Source organism: Saccopteryx leptura, chromosome 10 (genome assembly GCF_036850995.1).
Source record: "Saccopteryx leptura isolate mSacLep1 chromosome 10, mSacLep1_pri_phased_curated, whole genome shotgun sequence".
NCBI lineage: Eukaryota > Metazoa > Chordata > Mammalia > Chiroptera > Emballonuridae > Saccopteryx > Saccopteryx leptura.
This window is the reverse complement of record NC_089512.1, coordinates 43,975,789-44,000,240: the sequence shown is the minus strand read 5'-3', so window position 1 is coordinate 44,000,240 and position 24,452 is coordinate 43,975,789. Positions and strand designations below refer to the sequence as shown.

The 24,452-nt window shown below is 39.4% G+C and overlaps 1 protein-coding gene across 5 annotated transcripts in view; it reads right to left on the bottom strand.

Moving 5' to 3' along the window:
• The window catches only part of CEP70 (centrosomal protein 70), a 67,762-nt gene that overhangs the window by 27,015 nt on the left and 16,295 nt on the right, over positions 1 to 24,452 (bottom strand). For 3 of the 5 annotated variants that reach the window (XM_066351429.1, XM_066351426.1, XM_066351427.1), the window contains exons 2-10: positions 20,413 to 20,534; positions 17,739 to 17,856; positions 15,837 to 15,927; positions 15,588 to 15,711; positions 14,698 to 14,878; positions 13,216 to 13,385; positions 12,311 to 12,361; positions 706 to 787; positions 526 to 614 (exon numbers count right to left, since the gene is read on the bottom strand). In XM_066351429.1, the coding sequence (XP_066207526.1) occupies positions 526 to 614; positions 706 to 787; positions 12,311 to 12,361; positions 13,216 to 13,385; positions 14,698 to 14,878; positions 15,588 to 15,711; positions 15,837 to 15,927; positions 17,739 to 17,753 (803 nt within the window). In that variant the 5' untranslated portion in view covers positions 17,754 to 17,856; positions 20,413 to 20,534. The remainder of the gene's footprint in view (positions 1 to 525; positions 615 to 705; positions 788 to 12,310; positions 12,362 to 13,215; positions 13,386 to 14,697; positions 14,879 to 15,587; positions 15,712 to 15,836; positions 15,928 to 17,738; positions 17,857 to 20,412; positions 20,535 to 24,452) is intronic. The other 2 variants (XM_066351428.1, XM_066351430.1) reach the window with 2 other exon arrangements.

The window sequence follows — 24,452 nt, the reverse complement described above, 5'->3', positions numbered from 1 at the left end:
TTTTGAGAACCCTGTATTACACTGAAGGATAGGATAGTGTCTATCTTTTAACAGCTCTTCAACAAATATTTGTTGAATGAAAAGTCTTATTACTCACTGTCAACATGTAAAATCTCATCCTTCTGTGGTAGTATGCTATATATAAATGTACCTTTCGTTGTGTGCTATTTAAGCTTTTTAGTTTTCTTCTCCTCCTACCACATAGGATTGTGATGAAATAATAAGATTGTCTAAAGAAATGTGGGAATGGGAAGCATGCTAGTAAGACTGCATCTACTCTTTGAGTTCCTACCCATTTTTATTTTTTCAATATAGAGTCCTATTTTTCTCCCTGCCTTTGCCTACCTATGTGTTCTCGTTCCTTCCATCATATGAGAAACAACTGATTAAAATGAATATAAGAGTATGAATTTCCCCAAGGTTAGTTTTAGAGTAAAGGGGCTAGAATGATTCATTTAACGTTCCAAATTCCAGTATGTGTTTACTTTCTAAAGGTTACATAAAAATGACTTAGGTTTCTCTCACCTGGTTTCCAAATCTTTTTGAAGATTCAGCTTTTCACTTAATAGTACATCAATCTTAGCTTTTGCTTCTTCAAGCTGATTCTGTAATGACTGCGACACATTTCATAGAAAAATAGTTAACTTTCCTACATGATTATTTCACTTTATAAAAAAGTATTTATGCATCATGTACTCCCCATACCATTAGAAGGCCTTTATAACTTGGTAAGGCTTCAAGACTTCTGTAGTCTTCCTCCGACTGACTTTCATCTTCTTTATATTGCCTACGAAAAACCATATGCAGTTTGTTTCTTGTGAAAAAAAACAAAAACACCTAGTTATAAAAATTAAATCAATTAACCTAAATATGAATTAAAATTTAAGGTAAATTTCCTACTTGTTCTCCTAGAAATACTGGGGGTTTTTTGGTGGTACTTTTAAATCACCAAGAAAAAAATAAACTATAGAAAAAAATGTAAAGTATAAGAGGATAAAGCAAACAGATTTAATAGTCTTGATTTAAGTCCTGACACCAGCATTAACCAGTTGTGTTATCTGTGTAGCAGGTCAGCATCTCAGATTTGTTTTTGCATCTGTCAAATAGAGATAATATCTGTTATATATGTCTCACAGGATTGGTGTTAAAAGTAAACAAAAGATATAAAAGCACTGTGTGAACTGCAAAGTGCTACTAGCAAATCAGTATTATTATTTTTAACAATGCTAATGTGTTAACACTGGACTGTCCAATATGGTCAGCACTAGTACATATGGCTAATGAGCATTGGAAGTATGGCTAATGTGACTGAAGAACAAAATTTTTCATTTTATTTTAATTAAAATTAAAAACTGAAGCAGTATAAAGTATTTTTCTGCTAAACACAACTTTCTTGTTTAGAGCTACATTCCACCTTTTTGCATCATATTAAGGTATTACTGTGGTAGCCAAGGGTGCACTGGGTACATGCGTGGCTTATAGTACTGCATACAAACATACTACCAGTTGAGTTAGTGTCAACAATTTGATTCAGTTTGAATGGTTTTTCTTTCTGATGAACCCATATAACAATATGTTTATTTTGATAACATATTTATTCTGATACCTATATAAATCATAATAATTAAATTGATATATTTATTATTTTATGAACTAAACTATTTTTACAATTAAAAAAATAATTACCAATGAATTTTTAACAGAATCAAGTGGAGATAATATCTGAGACAGTACAACAACTGGGACAATAAAGAGACTGAAAGAAGGTATGTCATAGATTTCCTAATGAATGAACGCTGTTGTGAACATTGTTGGTTTACAACTGACAAAAGAAAAACCAGATAAACTGAACTTCATAAAATTTTTATAACCTTGAGCTCCAAGGACATCATCAATAAAAGACAACCCACAGCCTGACCAGGTGGTGGCGCAGTGGATAGAGCATCGGACTGGGATGCGGAGGACCCAGGTTCGAGACCCCGAGGTCGCCAGCTTGAGCATGGGCTCATCTGGTTTGAGCAAAGCTCACCAGCTTGGACCCAAGGTTGCTGGCTTGAGCAAAGGGTTACTCGGTCTGCTGAAGGCCCACCGTCAAAGCACATATGAGAAAGCAATCAATGAACAACTAAGGCAGGGGTCTCAAACTCAACTCAGCATGTGGGCCGCAGAGCAAGATCACAGCCGTTGGGCGGGCCACACTAGGTCTACAAAAGGCAACTGTTACGCAACACTTTTCTCACTGCAGTTGAAAACAAAAAAAAAAATCAGTACAACAAGCACAATCGTACATGCAGTTTACTCAGTGTCACAAAACGACCAGAAACTGTAGTTCGCATCACAACTGCTGTTAACTAAGCTATTATCTAGCTAGGATGCTAGAGAAATAAAAAATACAAGTAGGCCCCTAGGCTTACTTAATTTTATCCAAAATATTTTGAACTTAGTGGATTAGTCTGCGGCCTGCACAAAATTGTTTGGCGGGCCGCATGCGGCCCGCGGGCCGCAAGTTTGAGACCCCTGAACTAAGGTGTCGCAACGAAAAACTGATGATGCTTCTCATCTCTCTCCGTTCCTGTCACTATCTATCCCTCTCTCTGACTCTCTGTCAAAAAAAAAAAAAAAAAAGAGTAAAAATAAATAAAAGAGAACCCACAGGAGAAAATATTTGTAAATCAATAAAGAACTTGTATCCAGATACATAAACAACTCTTGCAACTTGACAATAAACAGACTAATAACTAAATTTAAAACTAGTCAAAGGACTTGAAAAGATATTTCTCCAAAAGATATGCAAATAACAATATGCATATGAAAAAGATCCTCAACATCATCAGTCTGTAGGGAAATATGAATCAAAACCACAAATACACTCAAAACCCACTGGTATGGCTAAAATTAAAAGTATAGACAATAACAAGTGTTGATAAGAATGCAGAAAAATTGGAACCCTCATATACTGATTGGTAGAAATGTAAAATAGAAACATAAAATGCAGCCACTTTGTAAAACAGATTGGTAGTTGCTCAAAATGTTAAACATTTAATGTTACTGCATGACCCAGCAACTCCACACCTAAATACATATATGAGAAGTTAAAACATGTCTTGTAAACACAAAAACTTGTAAACAAATGTATGTAGGATAGCATTATTCATAACAGCTAAAAAATGGAAACAATCCAAATCTCCATCAATTGATAAAAGAATAAACAAAATGTGGTTGGTATATCCATACACTAAACTATTATTCAGACCTAAAAAGGTATGAAGTATTTATACATGAAGTATTTATGTATGAACCTTGAAAGTGTTGTGCAAAGTAGAAGCCAGTAAAAAATGATCCCATACTGGACATGATTCCATTTATGCAAAATGTCGAAAACAGGAAAATTCACAAATATAGAAAGTAGATTAGTGGTTGGCTAAGGGTTGGGTTCCAGGTGGATAGAAGGTCAGGGATGAGATAGGGAGTGATTGCTAATTGGTTTCTCAAAAGGGTAATGAGCAAGCTCTGAAATTGATCATGGTAACAGTGACAACTCTCGGAATATACAAAAACCACTGAATTGCACCTTTAAAATTGTCAATTTTATGATATACAATTATACCTCAATAAAGCTGTTATTCAAAAAACTTGCTATATTAAAATACTTTAAGATAATAAAGTATTGTGTTAAGAGTCATTTTCAGAAAATACATACAGGTATTGATCGACTTACAACCTATGCAACTTACAAGCATTTGACTTTACGACCACAATAGCTAGCCATGACTGCTCCGCGCCTGGCAGCGCAAGCATTGCCCAACTAGGCGTACGACAGTGCGGGCCAATAAAATGTTTCGTACATGTTTATATATACATTTTGATGTTTTGCAATTGGGAAAATGTTTCCTATGGTGTTTTTTACACCTGTATTTTGTAATTTTGTATGTTTTGCAAATATTAAACCAGTTGTACTGGTAATGCAGTGTTTTACTTAAATCTGACGAATGTAAAAATAAGAAACAAAATGGTGTAGAGATGATACAAATGGCATAAAACAAAGAAAATTATGATATATAACAATAATGAAAGAAAATTATGATAAAATATGACTTAAAGATCTTTATAACATCATTTCACAGTACTGTTCATATAGCCTACTCAACTTACGACCAAACCTTGTTACGACCAGTCTGTCGGAACCAATCGTGGTCGTAAGTCGAGCACTAGCTGTAATCAAAAAGCATCTAAATTAGACACCGAAATCAGAATTAATCATCCAACAGAAATTTTAGAATTTTTTTTTTTTTTTTTAATTTACAGAGACAGAGAGAGAGTCAGAGTGAGGGGTAGACAGAGACAGACAGGAACAGAGAGATGAGAAGCATCAATCATTAGTTTTTCGTTGCACATTGCAACACCTTAGTTGTTCATTGATTGCTTTCTCATATGTGCCTTGACCGCGGGCCTTCAGCAGACCAGTAACCCCTTGCTTGAGCTAGCGACCATTGGTCCAAGCTGGTGAGCTTTTGCTCAAACCAGATGAGCTGCGCTCAAGCTGGTGACCTCGGGGTCTCGAACCTGGGTCCTCAGCATCCCAGTCAGATGCTCAATCCACTGCGCCACCGCCTGGTCAGGCAGAAATTTTAGAATAATTTTTTTAGCAGAATCTGAGCTTGTAACTTTGGCCAGCTAAGAAACATTTTAAAGTCTTTCACAAAAACAAATTGTTTTTAGATATAAAGATAGTAAAATAAATCATTTCAGTTATAAAAATTTGTAGGAAAATCACAAAACATTTTATAAAAAGTAAAAGATATTTAATTAAATTAAAAAACAACTGACTGTAAAACACAAGATCTTACATCAAAGATCAGTTAATCCAAAATTTGAAACTTTTCAAAATTTCAGGATGACAACAGAGTAATGGCAGCGTGAGAGAAACTCCCGATTTCTCTCCTTGAAATTTCAACAAATTGAACAACTACAACACAGCTAAGGAACCCCAACAAGGCTTGCAGGCACACCTGAAAGATCCACACACCTCATGGACTAAAGGTGGGGTGGGGTGCAAAGGAGGGTGGAAGATGAAACACATTCGCAGTGGGTTCTGGAGGAGAGGAGACAAACCTGGTGACTGAGTTTTTCTTTCCTCTGCTGGACTACGGGGAGTAGGGCTCTCTGAATCATGTCTGAGGGGTACAGAGAGGGAAACTCGGAGTGACTGGGTCACCTTCTGCTGGAAGGAGTCATGAGATAGAGGGGCAGAGGGGAGATAAACCAAAGCATCCAGAACACAGCGTCACGACCAGTGTTCCGGTGGTCTGCCTGCAGTTGGCACTTGGCAGAGACAGAGAAAGCTAAAGTGCAGCCGCCTATGCTCCCAAATCCCGCCTCCCTCACCTTACAGTACTGAGAGTGGCACAGACAAACCCCATAACTAGCACTCCAGAGCCATCCTCTCTCCTAAAGAACAGAGGTGCTCTGCAACTGGTCCCCAGGTCTGTTGAGACATGGGAAAGAGCACAGAAGCCTGAGATTGTCATTGCCAGAGCTGTAAAGCCAGAAAGCTAAAGCCATAAAGCCCTCACAACATGCCCCACACACCAACACGACTGAGGCCCAGCCTACATCATTGCAACAGCAACATCTCAGCAGAGCACAGCCCAGGAACTTGACAGAGCTAAAAGTTGTAATACAGTGACACCTACTGGAAGAAACCTCTCAAAACGTAAATTTATTTTTCCTTTAATTTCCCTTTTTTCTTTTCCTTCTTATTCTTTCTTCTTTCTCTTTTGAAGTTCATTTTCTTTAATTTTTATATTTTGTATCCTTATTTTTAGGGTGTTTTGTTTTTAATTTTTTTGTTTGCTTTCAACCTATTTCTGTGTTTTTTCTTGTCATAATTTTTTCGTTTTTATATTTTTATTGTACTTTTTAATTTTCATTTTTTGTTATCTTTAGTTCTTTTTTGTTGTTGTTAGGGTTCTTAACAATACCACTCTCATATGCCATCAAGGAAGAATAAATCAAATACTATGGCTACACAACAGAGATATAGTTCAGAAAGAAAACAAAAAATCTCCAGAAATAAACCTTAATCACATGGGAACCTTGGAGTTAAATGATAGAAAATTCAAAATTGAAGATCTGAAAATATTCAGTAAGATGTAAGAAGACACCAATAGGCAATCTAATGACCTCAGAAAACAAATTCATGAACAAAACAAATATTTCACCAAGGAGACTGAAACTTTAAAAACAGAGATGAAGCCCTGGCCGGTTGGCTCAGCGGTAGAGCGTCGGCCTGGCGTGAGGGGGACCCGGGTTCGATTCCCCAGCCAGGGCACATAGGAGAAGCGCCCATTTGCTTCTCCACGCCCCCCTTCTTCCTCTCTGTCTCTCTCTTCCCCTCCCGCAGCTGAGGCTCCATTGGAGCAAAGATGGCCCGAGCGCTGGGGATGGCTCCTTGGCCTCTGCCCCAGGCACTAGAGTGGCTCTGGTAGCGGCAGAGCATCGCCCCCTGGTGGGCAGAGCGTCGCCCCTGGTGGGCATGCTGGGTGGGTCCCGGTCGGGCGCATGCAGGAGTCTGTCTGACTGTCTCTCCCTGTTTCCAGCTTCAGAAAAATACAAAACAAAACAAAACAAAAAAAAACAGATGAAGAACTCAATACATTAGTTGAAGACTGAGGTAGAGGAAAGAATCAGTGACATCGAAGATGGGCAACTACAGATGCCTCAGAGAGAAGAGGAGAGACTTGCGAATTAAAAAACTGAGAGCACTCTACAAAAATTGACTCCATCAGAAAGAATAACATAAGAATAATGATAATAGCAGAAGAAGAAGAGAGGGAGAAGGGAAGGGAGAGCCTATGCAAATAAATAATTGATGAGAATTTCTCAAGCTTATGGAAAAAGAGCCTCGAATCCAAAAGGCAAACAGAACGCCAAGTTACCGCACCACAGACAGACTTACTCCAAGGCACATCATAATAAAATTGTCAAAAATCAATGACAAAGAAAGAATCCTCAAGGCAGCAAGGGAAAAGAACATAATATATAAAGGAAAGTCCATTAGGTTATCTTCAGACTTCTCAGCAGAAACTCTATAAACCAGAAGAGAGTGGATCCAAACATTCAAAGTACTGAAAGAGAAGAATTACCAAGAATAGTATGTCCATCAAAGTTATCCTTCAAATATGAAGGAGAAATAAAAACTTTTACAGACATACAGAAGCTGAGGGAATTCATCACAAGAAAACCCCCACTAAAGGTAATACTCAAGGGAGTTATTTGACCAGATACAAAGCCCAAAACAAATCAAAACCACAAGTAAAAGCTCCAACAAGGTCACAGTAAAAACAAGATAATCTGTGACAATAACATAAAAAGGGAGAAGATCTACAGTAGCAAAGGAGGATGGAGTGCAGAAGCACTCATAAGACAAAGGACTCTTATACATATGAATATTTTCCTCTTATTAACCTAATGGTAACCACACACGAAACAGACACTACTGAAACACACAGCTTAAAAAAAGAATAAGCAGGGCAAGCCCTGGCCAGTTTGCTCAGTGGTAGAGTGTCAGCCTGGCATGTGGAAGTCCCAGGTTTGATTCCCGGTCAAGGCACACAGGAGAAGCGTCCATCTGCTTCTCCATCCTTCCCCCTCTCCTTCCTATCTCTCTCTTCCCCTCCCGTAGCCAAGGCTCCATTGGAGCAGAGTTGGCCTGGGCATGGAGAACGGCTCCATGGCCTCCGCCTCAGGCACTAGAATGGCTCTGGCCACAACCGAGCAACACCTCAGATGGGTAGAGCATCGCCCCCTGTTGGGCACGTGGGGTGGATCTCAATTGGGCACATGCGGGAGTCTGACTGCCTCCCTGCTTCTAACTTTGGGGGGGGGTTAAGTAGAGGGCTTCTGCCTCTGCCTGTCTGCCTATTCCTTTGGTGTTGCTCCTCTGCCTCTCCAGTTACATACCTCCTCCTCTTGGCTTCCTGCTTTTACCCCAGTTAGACTTCCAAATTGTAACCTGTATTCCCTCATTTTTTTTTTTTTTTTTTTTTTTTTCATTTTTCTGAAGCTGGAAACAGGGAGAGACAGTCAGACAGACTCCCGCATGCGCCCAACCGGGATCCACCCGGCACGCCCACCAGGGGCGACGCTCTGCCCACCAGGGGGCGATGCTCTGCCCATCCTGGGCGTCACCATATTGCGACCAGAGCCACTTTAGCGCCTGAGGCAGAGGCCACAGAGCCATCCCCAGCGCCCGGGCCATCTTTGCTCCAATGGAGCCTCGGCTGCGGGAGGGGAAGAGAGAGACAGAGAGGAAAGCGCGGCGGAGGGGTGGAGAAGCAAATGGGCGCTTCTCCTATGTGCCCTGGCCGGGAATCGAACCCGGGTCCTCCGCACGCTAGGCCGACGCTCTACCGCTGAGCCAACCGGCCAGGGCCTGTATTCCCTCATTTTATCCTTTCACGTCTTACATCTTTGAACTCTTCTATCACCTCTTCTTTAATAATTTAATACTTTTTCATTATTACTCTCCTTTTACAGTACTCTTGCTTCTTCAGGTAATGCTAATACCCTATTTGTAGATCTGAAAATCCACCTTGAAGTTGCTACAATCTCACCATCAAGTTAGTACTCACTCATAGAAGACTCATTTCAGTCCAGGAACCCTGAAAATACTCTCCTTAAGAGACTCTATATTGCTACAAAGTTTAAATGACTTCTAATTTTCTCATGTGCAAGAACTTTATCTATGTATTATTATATAGCTTCAATTTTCTTCCTATCTCCTTCTCCCTAATGAGAGACATTCAATCCCAACATATGACCTGAGCAGTTTGTACAGGCCAAAATATTTCACTTTAGCTAGACAGGTGATTATGGGATCAAGTGAAAAATTCATTTCCTCCAAGCTTCTTCCTCTTCTTTCCCAGATTTCCACTACAAATTCATGACAACCAAATTCAACACTACCTCCATAAGAACCTCATCCTTTTGTCATTTTGTTGGAGAACCCCAGTTTGCACAACTTCAGAGGAAACCTCTCACACCATATTCTACATGAGATTTCAGTGATGGCTATGCTACATCAGTGTTTCTCAAACTTTTTTACACTGGGGACCAGAGAAAATAGAGAATTCTTTGGGAGATGGCTAAGGCAGAAATCACCCCGAGTGGAAGTGGCTTCGACTAAGATCATTGGGTCTGTAATCTTCATAAAACATCAGGGTGGTTAACTCTTTTGCAGACCAGCATGAAATTTATGGCAGACTGGTGGTTGAAACCCTATCCTAAATCCTCTCTACTCTTACTCAAAATCTCAAACTCTCTCTTCATCATCTACATCAGCAGTCAGCAAACTGCTGCTTGCTACATCAAGCAAGCCGTCAGTTTTTGTAAATAAAGTTTTATGGAATATATGCCAATTTATTTGCATATTGTCTATGGCTGATTTCATGCTACAACAGTAGAGTTATTTACTGTCTAGCCCTTTACAATAAAAAGTTTGCCAGCACTTAAACCTAGATTATAATTTATTAAAGACATAGGCCCAAGGAATCTATTGAATACTTTGGACCATATAGTATTTTTTTTTTTTTAATTTCTCTGAAGTTGGAAACGGGGATGCAGTCAGACAGACTCCCGCATGCACCCGATCGGGATCCACCCGGCACGCCCACCAGGAAGTAATGCTATGCCCATCTTAGGGTGTCGCACTGCCGCAATCAGAGCCATTCTAGCGCCTGAGGCAGAGGCCACAGAGCCATCCTCAGCGCCAGGGCCAACTTTGCTCCACTGGAGCCTCGGCTGCGGGAGGGGAAGAGAGAGACAGAGAGGAAGGAGAGGGGGAGGGGTGGAGAAGCAGATGGGGGCTTCTCCTGTGTGCCCTGGCCAGGAATTGAACCCGAGACTCCTCCTGTACGCCAGGCCAATGCTCTACCACTGAGCCAACCGGCCAGGGCCCATATAGTACTTTTTAAAATATTGAGTTAATTGCCTGGCCTGTGGTGGCGCAGTGGATAGAGTGTTGACCTGGAACACTTAGGTCACTGGTTCGAAACCCTGGGCTTGCCTGGTCAAGGCAAATAAGATGAGCAACCAATAAACAGCTAGAGTGAAACAACTACTTATTCCCCCATCCCTCCTTTCTCTGTAAAATCAATAAATATAATCTTCTTTAAAAATTGAGTTAATTGTCAACATTAAAAAATCTAATTTCAATTATAAATCTAATCTTGTAGCTTTTCTTGAAAAATAGCAGATCTTGCCACACTGAACACACATCCCTACATAGAATCAACTGACTAGAGTGTTTAGTAACTGCCCCCTTAAGATAGAAAGTGCACAGCTCTCTGCTTGGCACAATCCCCACCAAACTGGCTTTATTAATTTTCATTGTTTTCTTGATTCTGTGAGCATAAGAGTTTGCATCCTCTCAAGCTATGAAATTCTTTAATTTCCCTCTCTTTACTCTTACATACTGTCATTGTTCATTTTAGTGTCAACTTGGCTGGGTATGGTGCACAACTGTTTGGTCAAACACCAGTCTAGATAGTGCTGTGAGGTTATTTTTTAGATGTGATTAACACATAAATCAACAGACTGAGTAAAACAGGTTAACCTTCATAATGTGGGTGGGCCTCATACAATTAGTTAAAGGCCTCAAAAGAAACGACTGAGACCTCCCAAAATGAAAGGTATTCTGCCTCCTGACTATATTCGACCTCAACACTGCAACATCAACTCTTCGTTTGGTCTCCAGCCTGCAGGCCTAACTCACAGATTTCAGACTTACCAGCCTCATAATCACATGAACCAATTCCTATAAAATCTCTCTACATACAAATGTATATCTTATTCATATGTACAATTTTGTGATTATAACATTTTTAGTGTTTTGAAGTCTATTATTTTTCATAATTATTATGTTGTTACATTTTCTCTCCCTTAACAGATTGTAAAATCCTAGAAATGACCGTATCCAAAACTCTGTCCTATCTCTGTAGAATGTAACACCATGCATGCCATCTAAAAGATAAGTTTCATTTGAAAATCAGAGGGTCCCAAAAGTGTAACACCATGCATGCCATCTAAAAGATAAGTTTCATTTGAAAATCAGAAGGTCCCAGAAGTGTAACACCATGCATGCCATCTAAAAGATAAGTTTCATTTGAAAATCAGAGGGTCCCAGAAGTTACTTATAATACTGCTTTCTGAACAGAATGAAGAGTTGGCTCTATCATTAGTTGTTCTTTTCTTCCTTTCCTCCCTTTTTCACTTTTTTCCCCTCTTCCCTCCATCCTGCTCTATTTTGTGTCCCAAAGGGGCTAGAAGGAATCAGCAACCAGTGCAGCTCTGTCACTGATCCTGCTGACCTCTGAAAGTCATTGTTTTAAGAATACTAGAATGTATGCTTGATAAAAGTGGAGAATTTATTTGCTTTGTTTCTTATGGTACCCTTCCTTCCTAAAACAGAACATGGCACAAAGCAGGTGCTCAAATAAATATCTGTTTAAAAAACTGCTCCATCTATAAACAATAAAACAGAATAGCTGTTTTAATGACCTCATATTAATGCACTTTAGATTATTTGGCCTTAGATATCCTTCAGCTATTTTAGGTTAGTCAAAGACCATTCATTATTTTAATTTTTACCCTTAATTTCTTTAATCAGAGGTGATAAGTGTGTTTTACTCCACATGCTTGATTTTTCTTTTTTAAAAATTTTTAAAAAAATTATTCCTTTTACAGAGGTGAGAGAGAGAGAAGAGGGAGAGAAGCAGGAAGCATCAACTCCCACATGTGCCTTGAAAGGCACACCCAGGGTTTCGAAAGGCGACCTCGGTTTTCCAGGTCAATGCTCTATCCACTGTGCCACCACAGGTCAGGCTTGATTTTTCACTATGGCACTTTATCTTTATATCATATAAATCTGCATACTAATTAGATTGCACTTTGGTAGGCACCTAATCTAACCCTATTACTTTGTGAATATACTCAGTAACTATTTGATGGCTTGATGACATCAGTAGAACAAATTATAATACTTCAAAAAATAAAGTAAATCCTATTTCTTTTATGACCAATATTTTAGTGAAATAAATATATATATTTAACATAAATGCAGCAATACATTTTAACATAAGTAGTAAAATACAGTCTTCAAGATCTTTATAAAAAAATAAAAAGAAATTCATAGTTACATATTAGGTAGATTTCCAAAGCATATTTTAAATTTCAAAAGGCTGTGAAACCTGTTGGTATGATTCATGACTGGAGAGTAACTTTAAAAACTGTAATACATGATTAGTCGTACCTTTGAAGTTTTCTAATTTTAGATTCATAGTAGTCAATTAGGCAAAGCAACCTAGAAAACAGAAAATAACCTGAATTACTTTCAAAATGTGATATGGTAGCATTTACTATTCTCTTTACAAAATTTTAAATTGCAGTGTTAAGTGTACAGATAATCTAACAAGTTTATAAAAACTTTAAGTGGTTTTACCAGAAGTATTATAATAAATCATATATTTTGTATTAGTTTCAATATATATTTTTAAAAATAACCACAGGCCCTGGCTGGGTGGCCCTGTGGCTAGAGTTACTATGTGTTAAACTGGGAATTCTGAGCAAATAAGATAGGAAGCAGTCAAGCACATAAACTGATGAGGCAGCATGCAACACTTCCTACCACCCTCTCCTTCTTGAGTCACTGTTCCTTGGTTATCCTGACATCCAAATAAAACTTCTCTTCTGCCTCTTCTTTGTCTATCTGAAGTTTGGAAGTTCTCTGAAGTTTGGTCCTTCTAACTGCAGACCTCATATTTCTGCATAGTTGACAGAAGGTTCCATAAATGAACTCATCATCTTCCCTCCTCATGCCCCAAAGCTAGCTGAAATCTAACTCTTTCTGACACTTTTCCTTCTTTCAACAACTATAGCCAGTCAATCTGGAAAATTTCTTTCCATCTCTGCTATATCTCTCTTTTAGCCCTAACATAGGCCTTCATTATCTCCCACCTGGACTATTACAACTCATTACTAACTTGTCTTTCTGTCTCTGGGCTTAATTTCTTTGCTCAGAAATCCTGGGGATTTTTATCCTGCTATATATAGAAAGTAGAACCCAGTTTATAAGAGATAAAAATAATCACCCCCAAGATAAAATCAGTTTTAAAATGATAAATTTATCTACATATCAATTTATGAAACAAGCATTACTGTCTATCCAAGATGGTATGAGGGACTCTTTTGCAGAGATAAGAAAACACTCTGTTTTGAGTGACAATACGCTCTTCCTCCTCCTTTGTTAATCTATAGATATCCTTTTGCAAAGAAGCAATTATCTCCTGTTGCTCCATTCGTTTTTTCTTATAATGCTGACATTTTGCCTATAAAAAAAATTTCAAAGAACATAATTATGATATGTACATTTAGGACATAATGATGTCCTGACAATATTGTACACAAAGCCTAATCAGCCCTGGCCGGCTCAGTGGTAGAGCGTCGGCCTAGCGTGCGGAGGACCCGGGTTCGATTCCCGGCCAGGGTACACAGGAGAAGCGCCCATTTGCTTCTCCACCCCTCCGCCACGCTTTCCTCTCTGTCTCTCTCTTCCCCTCCCGCAGCCAAGGCTCCATTGGAGCAAAGATGGCCCAGGTGCTGGGGATGGCTCTGTGGCCTCTGCCTCAGGTGCTAGAGTGGCTCTGGTTGCAACATGGCGACGCCCAGGATGGGCAGAGCATCGCCCCCTGGTGGGCAGAGCGTAGCCCCTGGTGGGTGTGCCGGGTGGATCCCGGTCGGGCGCATGCGGGAGTCTGTCTGACTGTCTCTCCCTGTTTCCAGCTTCAGAAAAATGAAAAAAAAAAAAAAAAAAAAAAAAAGCCTAATCAAGCAGCTTCATTCAAGAATTTCAGTATTGAGGCTATTTTTCAATGGGTGCTGGCTCCAGAATGTTAATGTCATAAATGCAAAAATGTAATAAATAAAATAGGCATAAAATGGGGGAAATAAAAAATGCAAAAGAAATGGGGAAAATAGTGCTTATAATTGCATGCATGCAAGGTTTCATAATAGCAAAGGAATCCGAGAATCTCAAAAAATACAAAAAAAAAACAAACCCACAAAGAAAAAGGAAAGCCACTGGAGAGTTTTGAACTACTATGTTGACAGCACACTGAAAAGGTAAGGGGAGAAGCAGTGAGACCAAGAGAGAAGCTGGAGAGAAACGAAGGTGACTTGGGCCAGAGTGGAGACTAAAAGAGGAAAGTTTGGAGAGGAAATTCAGAAACTCAGTTCTAGACATGTAATGTTCTAGATGCCTTTTAGACATCCAACAGAGATATTCAGTAGTTAGTGGGATAGGGGCTGGGAATTAAGTGAAGAGATCTGGGCTATAGGTTTAAATTAGGTGCTAAGAATTAGACTGAATATCACCAAGGGAGTTAGATTACAGCGAAAAGGCCTAAAAAATTAGGACCAGGGAATAACAACACTGAGCAGTTAGGGGGATGAGAAGAACCAGCAATGGGGTTAGAGGGAAACCAAAAGAGGAGATATTCTAGAAACCAAAGGAAGAATCTCAAGAAAGGACAGTAATAGGTCAAGAAAGGTACAGACCACTGGATTAAGCAACACAGAAGTCACCCGTGACCTTGATGAGTTGTTCAGTACTATCATGTAAGAAAATACATAACTTAGTACCTGTAAAGCTTTATGCTCCTTTTGAAGATCTTTTATTTTATTCTGTTGCTGGCAAACCCTATTTAGGGATTCATCCTCCAATTCACCAATTTTGGATTTCACACTCTCCATAATTTGTTCCAAGTCATTAGATCGTTTTTCCTCATCTATTGCTTTGCATTTTTCTAGCTGAAGTTCTTTTCTAATAACAGACAAACAATTCCCTCCTTAGTAATAGACACAAAATCACATCAAAAATCCTACCCAGCCCTGGCCGGTTGGCTCAGTGGTAGAGAGTCAGCCTGGCGTGGAGAACTCCCGGGTTTGATTCCCAGCCAGGGCACACAGGAGAAGCACCCATCTGCTTCTCCACCCCTCCCCCTCTCCTTCCTCTCTGTCTCTCCCTTCCCCTCCTGCAGCCGAGGCTCCATTGGAGCAAAGATGGCCCGGGCGCTGGGGATGGCTCCTTGGCCTCTGCCCCAGGCGCTAGAGTGGCTCTGGTCGCAACAGAGCGACGCCCGGGAGGGGCAGAGCATCGCCCCTGGTGGGCGTGCCGGGTGGATCCCGGTCGGGTGCATGCAGAAGTCTGTCTGACTGTCTCTCCCCGTTTCCAGCTTCAGAAAAATTAAAAAAAAAAAAAAAAAAATCCTACCCATCTAACAAACAATGAATTTCTAGAATTCCTTTATACTCTTAAATTTTCTATCTTATAACACAAACCAAAAGAAATATAGTGTACCATTACAAATCTAAGCTATTGCCAAAAAATTACTTATTAAAAATACTTTTAAAATTTAGTATTTAATCAAAATGGAAAATTAAATTTCAAAATTCTTTTCAAGGCAGTTATTTCTAAATAACCACTTAGATACTAAAAAATCAAGAGAGATTTTTGTTTTCCGTTTTCTTACTTAAGCTGCTGATTCGTTTCTATGAGCTCCTGGATCATGTTCTGCTGACGTGCTGTGTCTTCCACCAGTGTTTTCAAGTTCTGTCTCATCCTTTGTGATGACTGCTTGTCAAAAACGATGAGATCTACGTTTTATAAAATGTAATATAAATAGTAAAAATAAGGGTAAGGCAACAAAATTAAAGATAAAATAATATTTTAAAGGAAAAAGCAGCTTTTTACCGTCAGGACCAAGAATAGGTCTGATTACCGTTAAGATCTGTTCTCCTGACTAGACACAAAGGTTTGAAGCCGTGCGTCATCAACAGCACGTTTATGCTCTCCCATTCTGCTTCTTCCCGCTGCAATTGCAAAGGAGAGAGAAAAGCACCAACCTTACCATATAACATAAAAAAATGCCCTCTTGTAAATAATTTCCTTTGTTTTCAGAATAACAGAACAATTTCTCCAAGTTTTTAAAATAAATTTATATACACACAATGATTAAAATGAAAACAAAACAAGTGCACTGAACTAAATAGACCTTAGGCTTTTTATTTAACTGAACCAGACCAGACACCACTCAAAAAAACAAACAAACAAACAAACAAAAAAAAAAAAACAGCTGCAAACTAGGTTAGATTAATTGAATAGTAAAGAAAAGGCGAAGTCTGTGGTGGCGCAGTGGATAGATTGTCAACCTGGAATACTTAGGTCGCCAGTTCAAAACCCTGGGTTTGCCAGGTCAAGGCACATACAGGAAGCAGGCAATGAACAATAAAGTGAAGCAACTATGACTTGATGCTTCTCGCTGCACCTCACCCCTCTCTGTAACGAAAAGATGAGTCACTTGCAAACAAGTGTCATTTTTAACAATGACTAAGGTCACAAAAAACACATATTTAACTGGTTGGAGCCAATCATTTAGATAGTTTCTTGTATAATGGACATGGCCTAACTATAAAAAGGAGTCTGTCAATCTAGGTAACTGACTCCAGTAGAATCACTGAGAGAAACTCTCAAATCGTGTATCTCTGATTCTAAATATGCATGTATGCCTTAAAGCTGAGAGGGGCATGAACTCTAACTCTCTAGAGCAGGGCAGTCAACCTTTTTATACCTACCGCCCACTTTTGTATCTCTGTTAGTAGTAAAATTTTCTAACTGCCCACTGGTTCCACAGTAATGGTGATTTATAAAGTAGGGAAGTAACTTTACTTTATAAAATTTATAAAGCAGAGTTAGAGCAAGTTAAAGCATATAATAATAATTACTTACCGAGTACTTTATGTTGGATTTTCGCTAAGTTTGGCAGAATAAATCTTTATAAAAAAACTTACTAGAGTTAAATCTATCTTTTTATTTATACTTTGGTTGCTCTGCTACTGCCCACCATGAAAGCTGGAATGCCCACTAGTGGGCATTAGGGGACCAGGTTGACTACCACTGCCCTAGAGTAAGGAAATAAAAACATAACAATGGAAAGAAAAAAGTAATAAGGACATAAAATATTTATACAAATAGAAATAGAGACAATATTTTTAATGACACATTTAAATCCATGATATTGATATAGTAATTTCATAAAGAGCTTTTAATGTTAAGTACAATGATCAATTTTGAAATCACTATGTGAGGTGCTTTGCTTGCTTTTTAAAGCATATTTGTGAAAAGGTAATTTGAATGAATTTTCAGTGTTTAAATGCTGTTAGCAAATTCTGAAAAGAGCTGAGAATGCACTTTCCAATGTGCTTCATCAGACCAGTGTTAAGGAGGAAATTCGATATACTAAAGCCTCTTTTTAAAAGAGACTGATAGTACTGTGAAGTCTTAGAATAATAAAATAATTTCATAGTTTTTAATCCACACTTCTCAAAATTATTTTACTTTAAAAAAGATTTTTTTATTTCATTTTCCAATTACAGTTTACATTTAATACTATTTTGTATTGGTTTCAGGTGTACAGTATAGTGGTTAGATACTTATGTTCCCCCAGTGTTTCCAGCACCCACTTGGCACCATACCTAGTTATTATATTATTGACTATCTTCCCTATGCTGTACTTTACATCCCCCAAAAGAATTCCTTTAAAGTAAGATTTTTCACATTTGTAGATATAGTATTCTTTGCCACATACTTTGAGAAACACTGGTTTCAAATATTTCAAGTTTACCTGTTTTTCAGTCATGAGTCTATCTGATGATTTACTGGCTGCTGGGCGTTAGGGACTGCTGGAGACGGTTTAGTTTGCAGAACCAAAAATGTGGTGGAAATGAAAAATTCTGAGTTGCCTAAATTAAAAAAGAAAACACTACAATAGGTGTTATGTGAAATTATATTTAAAAGAACCCACTACTTTTCATTTTATCTTAGCCAAAAAACTGAGAAGCGATAGAATCCATTACTCCTGAGCAATTTAAGCCATTCCTGTGTCAAAACCTATGTTACTTCTTAGAAAGCTGATTCAAAGAATAAGTAGAATAACCGCTATCTTATAATGTTCTTCTTCTAGATATAAAACAATATGGGGTTTTACACACATACCAACACTGAGAAGAATATTTAACTAAATAATGTAAAAAGCACATGATGCGAACCAGTAAACTTATCTTTTGGAAGCCGCTTCTCAAAAAACTAAAAGATGGCCCTGGCCGGTTGGCTCAGTGGTAGAGCGTCAGCCTGGCGTGCAGAAGTCCCGGGTTCGATTCCCGGCCAGGGCACACAGGAGAGGCGCCCATTTGCTTCTCCACCCCTCCCCCTCTCCTTCCTCTCTGTCTCTCTCTTCCCCTCCGGCAGCCGAGGCTCCTTTGGAGCAAAAGATGGCCCGGGCGCTGAGGATGGCTCTGTGGCCTCTGCCCCAGGCGCTAGAGTGGCTCTGGTCGCAACAGAGCGATGCCCCGGATGGGCAGAGCATCACCCCCTGGTAGGTGTGCCGGGTGGATCCCGGTTGGGCACATGCGGGAGTCTGTCTGACTGCCTCCCCGTTTCCAGCTTCAGAAAAATACAAAAAACAAAACAAAACAAACTAAAAGAACTGTGCCTCCCCCGAAAGTCACAAGCCAGTCTAACAATTCACTGGACTAACTCCAAGGGTGAAAGGAGTGCCACTTTCCTACATGACTTAGTATTCTAAGTGGATCAGAGGTTAGCAACAAAGGCTTCTGTTCGACAGGCACACACACAAGTTTACATTCTGTCTAACCTACCATCACTTGCTCTTGTTAGCTAAGATTCTACCATTCTATAGAAAAAAAAATTCCTGGACTGCTTAATATATAGGTATAATTCCTCCTCTCCAGAGGCACAATGCCACATATCTTACTATACATTAGCATCATGGAATTTTAGAACTTGAGAGGACCTTGGAAATTGTTTAATCCCAAATCTCCAGCTGTTCACAGCTGGCAAAAAAAGTGTGGAAAGAGCTGTACCAATATATCAAGCCCTAGAGCTATCTGAAGCCCCAATGAAATGATCTTTCCTGGATGAACCGATCTTTCCTGGATTGATTAGAGGTAAGCCTCCTTTCTGCCAGTTCTGTTTTTTCCAAAGCACCTTCTCTACCTGCTTCAGATAATGAAATCCAATGAAACAGTTCATTGGTCACCAATAATTTATTTTTAGCTAAACCTAGTAACATAAATTCTCAAACTATGCCATTTTTTTGCAGTTTCACACTAGTCGTTTCTCCCTTTAAACTAGGATCTCTTTCAGTAACTTTATCATCCACTACATTCAATCCTTCTGCCTTTATTTTAAATAAAGACCCTTTTCAAAAATGTCAGCCAACCTCAGCTGCTATCACTTTTCAGCCTAGTTTAACTTTTCATTAGAGAAAATTTTCAAAAATACACAAAAGTAGAGAAAGAGCATAATAAACTTATGTGTTTATCAATCCAGCTTCAATGATAACTAATATTCTTCCACTGTTACAGTTCTTCCTCACCCACTTATACTTCAGTATAAATCTCTAACAAATAGACTCATTATCACCCAATAAACGTAACAGTAATTCCTCACTATCACTAAATATTTAGTCCACGTTCAATTTCCCCCAAATGTCCTATGATTTTTTTCAAACAAGGTCCATATATAGTACTTTTAATTTGCTTTTAGTTTTTAACAGTCCCAGTCCCCTTTTTAACATGACATTTATTTGTTGAAGAAAGAGCTATCCACATTTCAGATTTGGCTTATTGTATTCTCATCACTTAACATATTTCTCTAGCTCCCACATTTCTTATAAACTGGTTACACCTAGGGCTTTATTAGGCCCTGGCCGGTTGCTCAGTGGTAGAGCGTCAGCCCTGCGTGTGGATGTCCTGGGTTCAATTCCCATTTAGGGCACACAGGAGAAGTGCCAATCTGCTTCTCCATTCCTCCCCCTCTCACTTCTCTCTCTCTCTTCCCCTCCTGCAGCCATGGCTCAACTGGAGTGAGCTGGCCCTGGGCACTGAAGATGGCTCCAGGGCCTCTACCTCAGAGGCTAAGAAGAGCTCCATTGCTGAGTAACGGTGCAAAGCCCCAGATGGGCAGAACATTACCACCTAATGGGTTTGCCGGTTGCATCCCCATCGGGGCGCATGCAGGAGTCTGTCTCTGTCTCCCCTCCTCTCACTGAAATTAAAAAAAATAATTAAAGGCTTTATTAAATTCAGATTATTTTTCGGCAATAATAACTCAGAAGTGCTGTGTTCTTTTTACTGCAACACCAATAGGAGTCAGCCAGAGTTTTAAAGTGTGAAGAATACACCATGTAAATCAGACATACGGGTATTAGACATCAATTTAAGAGAATCTCCCAAAGAGTATCATCTCCCTCCAGGTTTAAGGCCTGGAAAACCAACCTCTTCTTCACTTAGTTAACTCATATTTGACTTTCAGATGTCAACTCAAATTTCTTTCTTCAGGGAAATCTTCTCTGATTCCATGATTATATCAGGTACTCTTGTTATATGCTCTTGTAGCACTATAAAAAGTAAAATATGAAGGTTTAGGGTTCAGAGTCAGATGGCCTGAGTAACTACCAGTTTAACCATTTATTAAACTGTGTGACATGGACAAACTCACTACCATCTTTTTTTTTTTTTTTTTTTTTTAAATAAATTTTTATTAATGGTAATGGGATGACATTAATAAATCAGGGTACATATATTCAAAGAAAACATGTCTAGGTTATTTTCTCATTAAATTATGTTACATACCCCTCGCCCAAAGTCAGATTGTCCTTCGCCACCCTCTATCTAGTTCTCTGTGAACTCACTACCATCTTTGAGCCTTGATTTCTTCTCATAAAAGAGAGAACAGTAATAATATCTATAACTCATAGGTTGAATTAAGTCAGAAAACATGTAGAAAGCATTTAGTACAAATACGTAGCACACAGAAATTTATAGATAATTGGTAGTTATCTGTAAGTATGCTGAACAAAATGGATCTTACTAATCAAACCATCATATATTATGTTAGCAGAGAAAGCCTTTTTCTAAAAATTACTCAGCTATGCCTGATGTATGGTGGCACAGTGAATAAAGCATCGACCTGGAATGCTGAGGTCACCAGCTCGAAACCCCAGGTTTGCCCAGTCAAGGCACATACAGGAAGGAACTACTACGAGTTGATGCTTCCAGTTCCGCAACCCCATCCACTTTCTATTAATTTAAAAAAAAAAATTGCCTGACCAGGCGGTGGCGCAGTGGATAAAGTGTTGGACTGAAATGTGGAAGGACCCAGGTTCGAGACCCTGAGGTCGCCAGCTTGAGCGCAGGCTCATCTGGCTTAAGCAAAAAAAAAGCTCACCAACTTGGACCCAGGGCCCCTGGCTCCAGCAAGGGGTTACTCAGTCTGCTGAAGGCCCACAGTCAAGGCACATATGAGAAAGCAATCAATGAACAACTAAGGTGTTGCAACGCGCAACGAAAAACTAATGATTGATGCTTCTCATCTCTCCGTTCCTGTCTGTCTATCCCTCTCTCTGACTCTCTCTGTCTCAAAAACAAAAAACAAACAAAAAAAAAATTATTCAGCTAACTAGCTAATATAAGTTGTTTCACATAAATATGTGTAGGTAAAACTAAATTCCATGAGATAAGTAGTCTACTTTTAGGTGATGGTCGAGTAAGCAACTCTGCCTCTAAAGACAATGAACAAAGCCAAATAAATGTGTTAATTTTTGTTCTTATAAGCATTAAAGAAGTAACAAGATTATGAGGAATCACTAGGCAAAAAATAATCAAGATGAAAACTCACTTTTTCCCTGAAGACATTTGCCAAATCCAAGGAAACAACTGTAAGAATGAGTGCTAAAGATCAAAGTCACCCTATTAAAATTCCTACCTAGAAGGGCTACAATTCTCAGAAGGGTGAGCGAGAAGTAAACCACCTCTCCCATGAACTGAAACCTGGCTTCCTCTTCCCTATGTCATTCCAGTATCTCAAGAAGGTCCCAAATTAATGGTGCTTCCAAGCACCTGGCAGAGCAAAAGAAATCTCTGAAAAAAAGCCTCAGATTATCCCCACAAAAATGTTTCTTTTACAACATCCACGAAACAGCCAAAGATAACCAAAGCATACAGGAAACAAGACAGAAGAACAGAAGCATTAATCAAAAGAAACCAACCAACAAAAGACTTCTAATATTGTAATTATTAGGCGCAGACCACATATTGACAATGTTAAAAGAAATAAAGATAAAAACTTGAAACTTCTGGCAGAGAACTATAATAGCCAAAACAGATTTGAAAAAGAATAAAAAATTAAGATCTAAAACAGTGGTCCCCAACTTTTTTTGGGCCACGGACTGGTTTAATGTCAGAAAATATTTTCACAGACCAACCTTTAAGGTGGGACGGATAAATGTATCATGTGACCGAGCAAGCGTCAAGAGTGAGTCTTAGATGGATGTAACAGAGGGAATCTGGTCATTTTTTAAAAATAAAACATCGTTCAGACTTAAATATAAATAAAACAGAAATAATGTAAGCTATTTATTCTTTCTCTGCAGACCAGTACCGGTCTGTGGGTCCAGGGGTTGGGGACCACTGATCTAAAACACAGGCTTAACAGTAGATTAGAAAGAGAAAATTAAATGAACTACAAAAGAAGTGAGAAGAGACTGCCCGCCTTTTAGTTCTCTATGCTGCATTCAGGAAAATACAGAAAAGATTCAACTTCAAATTGAGACGATACTGGCATCCAGAAGCAGCATTTGAGGATAAAACTAAGAAGTTTTGAGAGACAATAAAATATTGTACTTAGGCCCACATATTCTAAAACCCAACATAATACTACTGTATTTGGATAGAGGGGTAAAAATCACAACTAGATACATCATATGAAAGTATAAAAAAAAAATCTTAAAAGCAATTACAGAAAAGATTATCTTCAAAGGAGTGACAGTTGGAATGTCAGCTAACCTCTTAGCAATAACAAAACTGTGGACTAGTATCTTCAATGTGCTGAAAGAAAATAACTGCCAACCTAAAATTCCAAACCCAGTAAAATATCCATTAATAATAAAAGCAAGGCCCTGGCCGGTTGGCTCAGCGGTAGAGCGTCGGCCTAGCGTGCGGAGGACCCGGGTTCGATTCCCGGCCAGGGCACACAGGAGAAGCGCTCATTTGCTTCTCCACCCCTCTGCTGCGCTTTCCTCTCTGTCTCTCCCTTCCCCTCCCGCAGCCAAGGCTCCATTGGAGCAAAGATGGCCCGGGCGCTGGGGATGGCTCTGTGGCCTCTGCCTCAGGCGCTAGAGTGGCTCTGGTCGCAACATGGCGACGCCCAGGATGGGCAGAGCATTGCCCCTGGTGGGCGTGCCGGGTGGATCCCGGTCGGGCGCATGCGGGAGTCTGTCTGACTGTCTCTCCCTGTTTCCAGCTTCAGAAAAATGAAAAAAAAAAAAAAAAAAAAAGAAAAAAAAAAAATAATAATAATAAAAGCAGGCCCTGGTTGGTGGCTCAGTGGATAGAGCCCAGCGTATGGACATCCCAGGTTCGATGCCCGGTCATCGAACAGGAGAAGCAACCATCTGCTTCTCTCCACCTCCCTCCTTCCCCTTCTGATCCTCTTCCCCTCACACAGCCAGTGGCTTGACTGGTTCAAGTATTGGCCCGGGCACTAAGAATAGCTCAGTTGGTCCCAGTGTATCAGCTTCAGGCACTAAAAATAGCTTGGTTGATTTGAGCATCAGCCCAGACAGGGTTTGACAGGTGGATCCAGTGGGAGTGCATGCAGGAGTCTGTTTCACTATCTCCCCTCCTCTCACTTACAAGAAAAAGAAAAATAACAACAGCGAGAGATATTTTCAAACAAATCTGACAGCCTGGCTGGTGGCTCAATGGATAGAGCATTGTTCTAGAGCACCAAGGTCACTGGCTCAATGCCAGGGTCGCCAGCTTGATCCCATGGTTGATAAAGAGAACATACATCAAGAAAACATAACAATTCTCAATATGTATATATATACCCAATCAGGGAACACCAAAATATATAAAGCAACTACAAACAGTACTAAAGGGAGAAAATCAGAAACACACAGAATAGAAACCCTAAATACCCATTGACAGCTACAGATAAATTATCCAAACGGAAAATCAGTAAGAAATTATCAGTCTTACATGACACATTAGACCAAATGAACATAACTGACATTTACAAAGCCTTTCATCCCAGAACACCAGATTACATATTCTTCTCTAGTACACAGGGAACATTCATTCTCAAGGACAGACCATGTTGGGACACAAAACTAGCCTCAACAAATTTAAAAATACTGAAACCACACCAAGCATATTCTCTGACCACAATGCTTTGAAGTTATAAATCAACTACAAAAAGGAAGAAACACAACCCCACAAATATGTGGAGGTTAATCAATATGGTCAAAGAAGAA